Source organism: Phocoena phocoena, chromosome 5 (genome assembly GCF_963924675.1).
Source record: "Phocoena phocoena chromosome 5, mPhoPho1.1, whole genome shotgun sequence".
Lineage (NCBI taxonomy): Eukaryota > Metazoa > Chordata > Mammalia > Artiodactyla > Phocoenidae > Phocoena > Phocoena phocoena.
Genome location: NC_089223.1, coordinates 112,723,617 through 112,738,141, shown reverse-complemented (window position 1 = coordinate 112,738,141; position 14,525 = coordinate 112,723,617). Strand labels below are relative to the sequence as shown.

Below are 14,525 nucleotides of genomic sequence, written 5' to 3'. Positions count from 1 at the left end.
AACCAGGAAATGAGCTCCTGAATTAAATATTTTTAAGATGGATTTTTCTAGAACAAGTGGACCCACATTTTGGCTCACATCTGGCAAGATCCTGATTGTTCTGAGGCAGTAGTCACTCTACTTGAGCATGTTTACATTACTGAAGATGTTTAAAATACAAACCCAGTTGTCTGCTAGTTTTGCACTTTAACCCAGTCTCTCTGAGGCTATACAGACAGTGAGTGTAAGCTTGGAACTAACACACGCCCCCTGGTGTTTGCATGCAGTCATTGCATTCAGCAGATCCTGGAGGCTGTGCTACACTGCCATCAGATGGGCGTAGTCCATCGGGACCTGAAGGTGAGTAATGAATGCCCTTGGAGAAGACAAACCACCACACAATTCCTAACGACTGTTCAGCTGCAGTTATACCTATAAAGGCAAAAATATGAGCAGTGAAGTTGTGTGGACTCATTCCGACACATTACGAAGACACTTTCCCTCGCCACAGTCATCTCTTCTCTAATGCATACTTGAGACTTACATAAATCGCATTTCATCCAGAGAGGAAGCATTGCCTAACATTAACAATAAATAGGTTATATTTCCTTCTTCCTAAGAATGGATGCAGCATTTAATGTGATTGTGAGTAGGACTGATCTCTTTCTTTCTAAACTTGTTCTGTGGACATAATAGTATGTTTGTTGATCAAACATGTGATTTTATAGTCATTTTATATTTACCTAATATGTAAATGGTTATCAGAATTATAAAGTAAATAGAGATAAATGTATTAGGTAGATTTTTGGCCCAAGTGATTGGTGCTAAAGAATCCCATTCTGGGTGCTGAAGTCTCTTTCCCTTAACATTAGTCCCAGGAATTCTGAGGACATTGAGGCTCCCTGGGTTTTTATTTATTTATATTCCTAGGGGCCAAGATATTATTGCCTTTTAAAACAGATGGAAAAAGGGTAAAACAAATTTTATTATCAAATAGTATATTTGATACTAATACTTTTAAGACTTGACTCAGCTTCTGATAACCATTGAGGTTGAAAATTGTTTAGATCATTTAGAAATTAAATATTTCAGAGAAGACTATCCTTTTATTAATTTTCTGACCTCTTCTCTCAGCATTCTAGTTTTACTTATGAAATTTCAGAGAAATAGTGAAGGCCTAGAAATTTAAATGGAGAGAAACTCCTGGGTGGGGGAAATAGCAAATGTGAGCACTGTATAGCTGTGGTTTTTCATCTGAAACCTCAGCCTTTTCCAGGCTTTAGTACAAAGGTGGCAAAGGATAATTTAGAATGTCTTGAACTGTAGTGGGTTCAGTGGGAGGACCTAGGCTGGTTTCTCTAGACTTCTCTAGTTATAGTAAATTGTAAATCTGTAGTTTCCATTCATTTAGTATGTTCTACAAGAATATATCTCTAACGATCCGCAGTGAGTTACTTGAAGATGTGATTTTTAAGCAAAACATTGCCTTAGTTTTCTAGAATCTTCCTTTGATTTTCAGTTTGAGTCTGAGAGCTTTGCATGTCTAAAGGAAAAGTAGGTTAATGGCTTGTTCTTTTGGAGAACCAAGATAGGACTGTGTCCATCTGCTAACACCAAACTTACCCATCAGGATAAAGGAAAAATAATATGTTCCTTTGAAAATCCATATATTTGGCAATCACCTCAAAAATTCCTTACTAGCCATGTAAAGACAGTGCCCCTTTTGGTTACTTCGTAGTACTCACAGTGCTACTTTTCCTTTTTAAGTGAACGTATGTAGACATACACATTATTTTTGCTATTTAATAAAGTTATCATTTGAAACATTTTACTACATTTATGTAATTATAAGTATACTCTAAAAGCCAAGGATGAAAAATGTGAATTCTATTCCATGACTTTCAAAATATATTTTGTGAGGTCATGATATTACACTTTTGTAAGTGTCCAAACTCAGCAGAGCTCTTCAAAGACCGGAACTCCCTTCCTTCCTCCCTTCCTTCCTTCCTCCCTCCCTTCCTTCCTTCCTTCCTTCCTCCCTTCCTCCCTTCCTTCCTTCCTTCCTTCCTCCCTTCCTCCCTCCCTCCCTCCCTCCCTCCCTCCCTCCCTCCCTTCCTTCCTTCCTTCCTCCCTTCCTCCCTCCCTCCCTCCCTCCCTCCCTCCCTCCCTCCCTTCCTCCCTTCCTTCCTTCCTTTTTATTTATTTATTTATGGCTGAGTTGGGTCTTCATTGCTGCACATGGGCTCTCACCAGGGAAGTCCCCAAAGACTGTAACTTTACTCAGAGATGGCAGTGAGCCTAGGATGTGGGTGAGGAAGAAAAATATATTTTCTGACATATGAGCTAAAGTCACTAATTAAAAACTCAGGCAGGTGATTTCCAGCGAGGCTACTACTAAAAGAAATAGCCTGCTGCATCGCCCATCAGATTTCTCGCAAGGGAGAAAAGTGTTTTTGCTTTCCATTCTTACCCTGTTTTTAGGAGAGGATAGAGATGAGCTTCTGATAGAGCTGGTTATAATTTCTATAATTGTCCTGGTTTCTGTGAAGTTGCTGACTTGGATAAACTTCAGTTGAGTCTAGTTCTTATGCTTCTTTCAGTAGGCGATGACATAAATATACTGAGAGGCCCAAACTTGTGTGTGAGAGACAACTTACGCACACCTTAAGTGTGCTCAGTCACTGGCTTTGATTTGTGTCTTTTATATCCACCATGCATAGTCTGATAAGTATACAACTTGCAATAGCATATTTACCGATATATTGAAATGAAAAAGATCAATTGCCGAAACCTATTCTCAGGCTTTAATCAAAATATTGCCCTTACTACTATTGGGCCATATATTTTTGTTTCCCTGTCATGATTCATATGTTAATTCATGTACACCACAGGCATGCAGTTTAACTTGTCCATATCAGCGAGATAAAAACACAGGAAGTATTACATTTTTCATCATTATCACAGACACCTGTGAGCATAGGAGTACTGTACAGTTTGTTTATAAACCCATCCTAAGATAATAGCTATTTAACGTATTGTGTTCCTTTACGGTACCTAATGTGAGACCTTATACCTAGTTAATACTTGCAGCATGGTCCTTTAATTTAGGAATGAATCAAGTTCAACCAAAAGCACATTTATAATATAAAGGACAACATTGAATAAAACAGATTGTTGTGTATGTTAATTAATGTTGAATAAAATAGAGGATAAGCATATCCTCTTTGATACAGTGATAGCATGCAGATCTCGGTTTGAATATTTGAATAACTGCCACACTTGGGGGCTTATTAGACAGTAGAATCCACCAGATGGAAACTTACCGAGACCCAGAGACGAGGCTAAGGCACAGCAGGCACAGCAACAGGAGAAAGTTCAGGGTGGTGGGATGTTGGCATAACAGAAGCATGTCAGTCAGCACCAGGCAGTATCCATTGGATACATGGACCACAACCTTTGTCTAAGGTGCATTCAGTGTCAGGCCAGTTGATGTAGATTCAAGCAGTATTGGGGAGATATAGCAGCGCTAACATAATTATAGGACTATAGTTCAGGGATATGACTCTAGTCTTCGAGAGGGTTTGAATCAAAGCAGAACCTTAATAATAAAAATGGCCATAGCTGCCATTTATCAAGCAGTTACTGTTATACCCTGTACTGTATCATGATATTAATCTTCAGAACAACTTCATGAGGAAGGCACTGTGACCATCCCCATGTTACCTAAGGCGAGATTTAACAGCCACGAGTAAAAGAACTTATGCAAGGTCACTCAGCTAGTAAGATAGGATTTGTGCCCAAGCAGTTGGGTTCCAGGGTCTGCAAGCTTAATCACTACCACTTCTCAATTCAGTTAGATAAATGAATTGAAAACCATTATAGAGATCAAAGAATAGTTCAGAACAATGATGGTAAAATAATCTTGCTAGCAATATTAAGAATTATTTGGGAAAATGGGTCTAAATTTAGTGAGTCAAGGGATTAAAATAATCCCCACCTATGGATTTTCATAGCTATATAAAATTCATATCATTAGGAATAAGAGAATAAGGCATATTTAAGATTTAATGTAGAGTAGGAGGGCAGCATAATTTGACAAAAGACTGGTATAAAAAGGAAAGATGTCCTATTTAGAAAATCAGTAAGGTGGCATTGTCCACAGCCTTTGGAAAATGAGGCATCGAGAAGAACGAAATGGACTTGCCACATTTAATTTAGGCCACATCAAGACAGTCACTTTGGAGTGCTTATAAATAGATTGTTTATGAAGAGTGGTGTTGGATATTTGTGAACTCTGCTGATTAAAAATTCAGGTATCAAAAGAGAAGAACAAACATTAATCAAACATTTCTTGAGCACCTACCAAGGCCCTGTCTGGGCTGTGGGCATATATTACAGAGCAAAATAAACAGACCTTGTATGTGTGGAACGTACAGGCTGGTGAATTAAAGATCACTTAAATATATGTGGAAAATGTATCTGTGCTGTGTGTCCCAGAAAGAAGGAAGTACATCAGACAAGCACTGCATCCAAAAATATATTAGGTCGAAAAGAGGCTGCAGTAACAAGTGACAACTTTCGATGTCACAGGAAGTAAAGGCATATCAAGTCAGATGTGTTGTCTCATTTAAGAACCGGGAGAATACAACTTCTGTGAATCAGTTGACAGAAGGAAGTAAGACAAAGGAGACAGTTATATAGCTGTGCTTTTTCAAATAAACATATTTCACAGAAAGTAGTAAGATTTCTTCAGTTCGGAGTGTATCAGAAATGGTTACTAAACTACTTCATGAACAGCTATCTGGATAGGAGGCTTCATACATACAACTGAATCTTTTAGCAACAAATCAGCACCAGTGAACTGCCTCATTGGAAAATACTGTCTTTCTTTTTTTTTTTTTTTTTTAATACTGTCTTTCTTAAAGCCTACCTCCTGAAGAACAGTGTTTAATGGAAAAATCATTAGACGGGTGGATGGATATGAGAGTGATAGGTAGGTAAATAGATGAATAGTTAATAGATATTTAAATGAAGATAGTAATTCCGGAGATTTGGGGGGATTTTTAACACTTTCATAGAAATGTCAATAAAATCGAATGTATGACCAGAAAAGAAAGGAATTCATTTTCTGGGAATCTGACAAGCATTCAGTAAATCCTTGTCACCATGGGTAGTAGATATATCAAATAGTGAATTCTACATTTAGCATAATGATAAAATCACAATTATTCCACTTTTCTCAGAACCACCTTTTTAAAAAAAATGTTTAAAGAACACATCACTTGTCCATAATGTATGTCTAGCTATACTAGAAACAAACTATATACATGTGACAAATTCCATAATTCATTTAGTCATTCTAGTATTTCTTATGGAGTACTTGGTGTATGTCAGGCTGTGGAGAAACAGCTAATTGGGGAAGTCCCACTGGGGTTCTTTCAAGCTACTTGATACTGTGTGCTGATAATGCGGAGGCAGACCAAGAAACAGGAATGGAATACTGAGTGATTCTTACGAACTTGCTCATATATGCATGATGATAGAAAGAGTACTTCCTCATCACAAACTCACAGTGCATGCATCAGCTAGAAGTTCCCCGTGCTAAGTACATAAATTCAGGTATCCATGCCATGTGAAAATAAAAGCAAAAGTCACTTGTACCATGTGCACAAAAGGACCTCCACCATGTGCATGAGTGAGCCTGATATTCAGGCTTTTCAATTCATGCAAAATTTCATTTAGTTCATTTCTAGGAGCTTTGTCCACACCTTCTTTGGCAAAGGAGAAGTGACTGAAAACGCACCAAAGCACTGACTAACTTCATGTTGAAATACTGAGACTTTCCAATAGAAGAAAGAAATTTTAAAAGACAATTTTACTTCTTAAAAGCTAATATCCAAGGGAATGTAAGCATCAAATAATATAGAATAGTAAAACTAATAACTTGCTGTTTTATAATATTCATTAAAAACGTTTTGCTTTTTTAAAAAAGTAAAGCACACATGATTTCACTACCCTTATAATTTACGAATGTTTGCGTTTCATTGGTTAGGTAGATAATCACGTATGTGCACAGATAAATCTGTGATATCACTAATGTTGAAGATGTTAATGTGACTGTTAAAGATGACCATTGCCTTTGCTGAATCAGTTCCTTAATAAAGGTCATGCTGATTTAGAAATCCTCATGATGTATTTAGGAGATTTTTGAGAAGCAAAATCAAAATTATGTCTTTTTCATGTTTCCCCTTGTTTTATTTGATTATGGGTAATAAATATTTTTGACTACTTTAAATTCTTCTAAAAATATCTGCTGAATAGACTACCTTTTGAAAATGAATGAAAAAAAAGAAAATGAATGATTTTTATACCATCAGAGAAGCTTCCTCAGTATCACGTCTTTTAAAAGGAAGGGATCAGGAAATCTGGCCTCAAGTCCTTGCTTCATCATTTTGAACCTCTCTACCTCAAACTGAGGGGTTTGAATGATTTTATCTCCCAAGTCTCTTCCAGTTCTGAAAGTGATTCCAGCAACTTGCCTCGGTACTTTGAGATACTTGGACAGTTTCAAGAAAATCCCAAATCACAATGGAAGTAGTTGCCATTGTATCCATATGGAAGTACAGAACAAAACTTGCAAACAGTTGCTGCTCGTTACAGCTGATAGGCTATAAATGGTTGTTGACACTAAGACCAGATGTCGTGGAAAATCCTGCATCATTAGGAAGCAATGGGGCGGGGAGGGAACCTGTGTGTGAGAATGTCAGTAGAATCTATTTAAAAACCAACCTAAACAGTGATGCATTATAAGAATTTAGAGATAATCTCAATGTGTAAATATTAACATAATAGATTGCACTTAATTTAGAAATACAGACATTTCTCAAGTCGTGAGCATTCATTACAGATATTCAATGTTATGCACATTGAAATGGCCAGCTGCACTGCAGTATAATAGCTAATCACTAACGCATATAATGTCCCTTATGAGCCCCTGTGATTAAATCCAGTGGGATTTTATATATACTGTTTTGCGATAAAATATATATCTATAATGTTCATTTGTGAGATGAAGAATTAGTTAATTAGCTTCAGGAGTCTAAATTGCCCAAATCCACATAGTTAATAACAGTCAGGACCAGGAAATAAATCTAGGCCTTCACCCTCTTTCTAGATCATTGTGCTGCCCATTTCTCTCACAGTGCTGTGCCCCATAGTTGTGTTGGAAGGCCTGAGTTTCTGATCTCACCTTTCTCATTTGTTTTAGAAAATCAAAATAATAGAATATTAGCAGTGAAGAATGTAAAGGTTATCCTTTCTAAAGAAGTAGCCACTGATTAGGTGAGAGACTCTACTGTTTCAGCTTTTGTGGAATATAACCACATATTATCTTAATTTCTGTGGACATTCATAATCTGAACTAGCCTACTTGCCAATGAACTTTTATAGTGCAGTATGTTTTTAAGTTGGAGGCTATATGAATGGTAGTAGTTAAAGAAAATCAGAATAACTGTGTGGTGCCCTGGTTTAAATGCTGCTTTAGAAATTCTTGGTGATTAAGCCTTCCATATCCTTGCAGAACATGGTAACAAGATTATTCAAACAAATATATTCCAAAGAGTTGTATATAAATCAAACGTGTGTGATACTTTTAATGTTTCTTTATAAAGCAAATAATCTTTTAATAAAGTCAATAATCATCCTAAGTTTTCAGTTTGCATTCCATAATTCTGTATATTAGGTTTGCCTAAAAGGTATGCTTAAACATGAAGCCATTTCAGTGCTATTTATTTTTAAATCTATACAGTAACCTTGAAATAGACATGCCTTTTCCTGTGCATAACTGCAGCTGAACAGTCTTCACGGGTATAAGGTGAAACACTGATCCAGATGGATTTATTATTTCCTGGATGACTCACAAGGCCCTACAGAGAGGTCTTCTAGGTCATCTCTAGGTATGAATATTTGCCCCAGTCATTCAACAGGCCATGTATGATAAAACTCTAAGGTGTTCCCTTTCTTCTGAATTGGCAGATACCTGGTGTTTAAGGGCATAATGCACACAGCACTGCCCAGATCTTCTTGATTTATCGATAAGAATGAAAGCACATTAAGTTGTTCATCCACTGATGACACTGGCATTTGCTCACTTGAGATCTGAGAGACCTAAAATGATGGTGATTTCTAAAGTGATTGGAACTCTTTCCCTGAATGAGTCTGTGCTTGACAAAATAGGACAGATGTGTATTAGCAGAGCTCTCTGACTTCTCAATGCTTTTGAATATGAAGGTTACAGAGAAATAAACTATCACTTACAGTTTAATGTGGTTTTTTCCAAGTCATTTATTCCATAAATTAATAGCTGGAAATCACTTCTTAATTAAAGTAAAAGGTACATGAGTGTAGTGGACCATAAACTTTAGTTGTGAAAATAAAATGTCAAATATTGATGATATAGCATGGTTAGATACTATAGTATATTGATAGATGAACAAGAGTTCCAAATAATGTCAAATGTTAGATTTTACTAAAAGTTATTTTAGTATGAAGATCTTTCATATACTTGAGACCTCATCATCCCAACATCGAAATTAAATTATCATGTATTTAGTATTGAGGTAAAAACCCTATCAGCCCTAAAAAATTACAAAGTTGTCCTTACAATTACCAATTGTCATAACAGTGATGAATCTGATGGCAGTGAGCAGCAATAGCCTGAAGAAGTCTGGTACTTGATTAAAACTTACTTGCCTACACTCGAGTTCTTGTAGACTTAACCTGATTTCTTCTGAGTTCTGGTTATGAGTCTTTGCTAATTTGCATGGCTGGCTTAATTAATAAATTAAATATTGGTTTGGGCTGTGTTTACCCAAGGTCAAAACAACCAACAACACTGACTAATTCAGTAAGGAAAAAAAGTAGCCAATTTCATGGGAAAAAAAATTGAAATTAGTTGTTTGTCAACATATAAACAAAACCAATTTGACTGACTGAATTTTTAGATTTTTCAGACAGTCGTTTTGACACTTGCAGAGTCCATTGTTTCCCAACTTTTTTGAGTCTGAGACACACCTCTAAATTTGCTGGGTCCCATCCCAAGGTAAGAAGATGAACCACTCTCCCAAATATACATACCAATCCAGACATATGTTCATCCACATAGCTAAGGATGATAGATTTACTGTACGTATTAATTAGCCTCCTTCTCCTGACCATCTTTTCCCTTCATTTCTTAAAACCCACAAAGGCAGTCCACGGAAATTCAAGACTTTGCCACGGTGCTTATTTTCCAAGTACCAATGTGTCTCGATGCCCTGGTTGGGAAACAGTGGTGTAGGCACAGCCTTATTCCAAGACTGAGTTATTAGTCCTTGAGTAAATACCCAAGAAAATAAAAATGTGTTTTTCTTATATTATTCTGAGATGTGAAAACAAATATATAAGTAATACTTTGAATCACACTTTGAAGACATAAATTGTGTTTTTAAAAACTGGCTTATGAAGAAAAAAATCCAACTATAACATTTGGCAAATAGTAGTAGACTCTTTCTGCCTTTAAGAATAAACAGATTCTTAAAGACAGCAATTTTAATACACAATTCAGAATAAAACTCCAAAATTTGTACAGAAATTGTTTGGAAACATTGAGGAATCCAAATCACTGCATTCGGGTCCAAGCTCTTGAAGTCAACTAGGATTTAATTTGCACAGTTTCATTTGCCAAATGTCTGTAGATTGGTCCAACTCTTGTTATCATTTTGCCAAGTTTCCTTCTGCTGAAAATGTCTGTGCTCTGTTAGGCTTCTAAGCCAATGTCCGTGGCCAAGTCTGGACCTCAAGCAGCCGTTGGAAGCATGTGAGCAGGTCAAGACAGGTGCTCTCATTCATTTGATCGCTCCCCAAGCATATTCTCTCTTCAGCCCAGTATCTCTCCAGTACACTTAGGCATCTGTCTGAAGCCTGCACACATGGTCATTTGTTATCATTTTCTAACCATATTTTCCCTGGGATTTAGGAATGACAGTCTCCGGGAGAGAGGACAGTGCATGACTTTTTTTTTTTTTTCCTAACCTTATAAAATGTTAGTTTTGAATAGTCACTTAAAATAGGTTCTCACTTTAGTCTCTCTTTTTTCTTTCTAAATAAAGCCTGAGAATTTGCTTTTAGCTAGCAAATCCAAGGGAGCAGCTGTGAAACTGGCAGACTTTGGCTTAGCCATAGAAGTTCAAGGAGACCAGCAGGCGTGGTTTGGTGAGTAGGATCTCTCTACCTCATGCTGCGTGTACTGTTCCGGCTCCAGTCACATCCCACTTCCTAACCAAAATAGAATGGAAATGTTCATTCTGACAACTTGACTAATTTTAAGATATTGGACCTTTATATGTACCTGATTTTACTGACATTAAAGGATATATAATCTAAAAATAATTTAAGGGAATAGAAGAGCAATAACACATAGACTTTTTTCTTCAAGGATGGATGAATAAAATGGATTCTGTTCTGAGAATTACTAGGAGGATTGGGCTTCCCTGGTGGCGCAGTGGTTGAGAGTCCACCTGCCGATGCAGGGGACACGGGTTTGTGCCCCGGTCCGGGAGGATCCCACATGCCGCGGAGCGGCTGGGCCCGGAGCCTGCGCGTCCGGAGCCTGTGCTCCACAACGGGAGAGGCCACAACAGTGAGAGGCCTGCATACCGCAAAAAATAAATAGATAGATAGATAGATAGATAGATAAATAAATAATAGGAGGATTGCAGTAGTCAAAGAGTATTTGAGAAAACATTGTTCACATATAGCCTCACTTGATGCTAAAAACACCTATGTGAATAGTAGGTACTTAGGAAATACTTGCAGAATATTTTACATATTTTGTGATTAGCAAATTTAAGTTTTAAAAATATTAGAAAGTGTATATATAGAGATTTATATAATATATGATATTATATATCTGTATATGTGTGTGTGTTTCGTCTCATCTTCTGTTTCTCCAAAGTGCCAGTTTACTCTCTACAATTTTGATAATTTCAAAAATTCTATATGATGAAATTTCCATTTCCTTGCAATTAAGGAAGAGATTAACTCTAAACAAATTTAAATTATAGTATTTCTAACTAGGCATATGGATTGTTTTGATATTCAGCCAAAATAAATGATTTCAGCCACTGATTTTATGCTTCTCTTTCTGCCATTTCCCAGTATTAGCCCATTTTTCACGTAGCGTCCTAAAATATAACCTCTGAGAGCCTCAGTCTCACTTCTATTCTGACTTTCAATGTATTGAGATTAAATTTTTAAAATGCCCTTCACGTTGAATTGCTTTTCCTCTAAACAACAACAACAAATACATAGAGAGCTCAATAAGTGCTTTACTTCTTTTGTTTTCTGTGCAAATACTTCTCTGTATCCCTAAACATACACATGTACTAAAATGTACACAGAGCTCCCAGGATTCACCTCGTCTCTCTGATCTGCCCCAGCTAGTTAATGGGAGTGGCTGGTGAGGCACCCTTGCCGGTCTTCTCTGAAGGCAGCCTAATTCAGGACCTCATTTTCTGCTGCCTGTCCTGTTTCAGTAGTACCTGACCGGTATCCTTGTCTGTGATACTTCTCAAGTTTAATACTGCCTTTTACATTAAGGCTCTCCTTACCTACCAGGTGAGTTTAATACCTCCAAATTTGGCATTTGGTGTGTCATATTTTGACATATAAACAAGCTTGTTCCTTTTAACTGCAAACTGAAAGGTAGGACCTAGAATTAGTTCTGTAAATTTGAGATTCAGAAACATCTTTTTATCATAGGAAAGAGTATGGTTGACACAGATAAAGAATATACAATAACAGGAGTTGGGGTCCAACAGGAAGTAGTGGGGCTATCACAGAAATGGGCAGAGCAGATCACTGGAGATACATAAATTAAGAGATCCTGCCCCTTGAGATGCTCATACTTCTATATCAATAAGTATTTAGCATGCAATGTCAGGGCACCTGTATCAGAAGCATGCATGAGGTGCTCTGGAGCACAAGAGAAGAATTATGAAATTCTGCCTCTGGGGAAAGTTTCAGTGATTGGGGTAAGGCTTCTGCCTTCCTAGTGGCTGAATGGGAGTTTTATTCACTGGTACGCACGGAGATAAAGGCATTCCAGGCAGAGGGATCAGCACATGCAAAACCTCAGAGACATAAAACAATTTTTCTCTATTTCAGGAATAACAATAAGTTTGTTATAGCTAAAGTATATAAAGTATACTGAGATGAGTGATAGTTGATGAATTAGGAAAGGATTTTATGTCCTTTTGAAGGATTTGGCATTTATCTTAGAAGTTGCAGGGATCTGGTAAAAAATTTTAAGCAGAGAAGGACATAATTGGGTTTATGTTAAGTAATGTTGATTTTGGTAGCAATGTGGAGGATGGCTTTAAGGATAGCCTGAAGGCAAAGAACCAGTTAGGCTAATGCAGTAGTTCAAATTATGAATGAAGACAGCTTGAACTAAGGAGTATATAGGAGAAAGCAAGTTACAGGTAACATGCAGAAAGGACAGGAACCCTGAACTCTAAAGGGAATCTGTTTAGAAGAAATCAGAGTCCTGGAAATTGGGTTCAAAGACAGGACTCTAGTCCTTTCTAGAGCAAAGCAGGACCCTTCTTCACGAGATACCAAAAGAGGGACTTAGGCTCAGGGATGTAATTGCCAGAACTGTGTACAAGATGATGATTGGATATCAGGAATAAGCTAGAAGCCTTATTACCAGAACCAAGGCTCCAATTTAACATCGACAACTTAGATGATGCTTACAAGAGTATTGGAGTTGAGCTCCTGAAATCTCTCTTGCTTGGGGCTCTATGTTTTATCTCTTCTGCTAGATCAAAAGCTGTTTGAGGGACTGTGTGTAGTGAAAAGTTTCTGCTTTTTGAATGAAAATACTTCAGCTGATATCCTGGCTCTGATTCTTAATAGCTACCGGCCATTGGTCAAGTCACTTTAACTCTGTGAGGTCAGTATCCTTTTTGTAGATGAAGATAATAAACACTCCTTTATGGGGCTGTTATGAGACTAAGTGGAGTAGAGCATTGGAAAATGCCTGGGCTATGAAAGCTGTTCAGTAAGTTTTCAAAACCATCTTGGAATGAAGCACATGTCACAGTACTCGGCCTACACAGTGCAAGTTGTTGAGTGAATGACTAAATATCAGGCTAGTGAAAGCAATAACATCCATATAAAAGTATACAGATTTTCAAATTGTGATAATTCATTTTTCATAGCAAGCTGGTCCTAGAGAAACGACAGATGGGGAGTAAAATTCCCATTTTCTCTTTAGTATGGTGATATCAGTTAATTTCTTGCTAAGATAGCTATTAGGGTAATGACTTTTAAGAGGTGCATTATAAGTTCTAAGAAAATTCAGCATTTCAAAAGTATAGAAACACAGTTTCTAAGCTTAAGAGAATACTTGTTTCTTTTTTATTTTTTTCTTTAGCTTTTTTTAAGCTTTTTTTTTTAAAGAATAGTTTATTCTACAAGTTCAAGTGAATCCTCATGGTTACTTAAGTGAAGAAAAACTGGGCATATGATGTACTACATTTCTTTTGGAGGTATTGTGTGATATATTTTAGGTTTTAGGAGTAAAGGCATATTTTAGTATGAATGACTTGTTTTGATATTTATTCAGTATCATCTGCTGTAGTCTCATGTGTTTGATTAATTTTATCTTTTAAAATATAAGTGTTGAGTGGGGAACCTTTTTATTTTAATAAGAAAAGAGCAGAACTCTTTCTTCATTGTGTATAATGCCAGAGTTTCAGGCTTTTACATAATTTTATTTCAATAAATGTGAGAGGTCTATTACAAATAAGAAAAATGAAACTATACAAGCCATTATAGAAGCTGTCTATTGGGTTTGATTATTTTTTTCTCATTTTCGAGTTCCAGTGTTTGTTTTTCCCATGTTACTTCTTCTGTCTTTCTAGCCCTGATCTATTTGAATACTAGCCAAAAAGGCTAGAAATAACACCCTATAACATACCTGTTAGGAAGGCTAGAAATTTACCAAAGAGAACAGCCTGTTTCTCCTGTGGGACTGGGAATGCTCTTTTCAATACACTTCTGGTTTTTTGTTGCTGCCAGGAGAAAAGGATAACTACCATGATCTTACTTCATGGAAGAATTATTTTGCTTGGTTGCTATTATGTCTCTTTTTTTTAAAGTTAAGGGTTTTTTTAATGGTAGTATGTTGCAATGGGTACATTTCCAACTGTAAGTAATTCTGTTTTCTCTTTGTTTGATCTGTTCTGATATTCCTACTGGTTTTTCAGAGTGAGAAACGTATGCTGTCTGTAAAGAAGGCAAGCTCTCATTAAGTTTCCTGTTGATAGCATATATCATCATAAACTAGATTCTTAGGAGTTTAATCTGCTGCTGAAGAAGACCTAATTTATCTTACCCTCAGTATTTCTGTCTTCATGAGAATTGTAGCGTTAAGTGCACTGTTTTAATGTTCGTGCATTTAGATGTAGGCTTCACTATTCTTAGGAGTAAGGACCCCACTG

At 36.7% G+C, this 14,525-nt stretch overlaps 1 protein-coding gene across 4 annotated transcripts in view; it reads left to right on the top strand.

Moving 5' to 3' along the window:
• CAMK2D (calcium/calmodulin dependent protein kinase II delta) overlaps positions 1-14,525 on the top strand; it is a 279,011-nt gene that overhangs the window by 200,985 nt on the left and 63,501 nt on the right. For 2 of the 4 annotated variants that reach the window (XM_065877934.1, XM_065877935.1), the window contains exon 6: positions 10,128-10,230. In XM_065877934.1, the coding sequence (XP_065734006.1) occupies positions 10,128-10,230 (103 nt within the window). Of the gene's footprint in view, positions 1-266; positions 340-10,127; positions 10,231-14,525 lie in introns of those variants that run through there. The other 2 variants (XM_065877933.1, XM_065877936.1) reach the window with 2 other exon arrangements.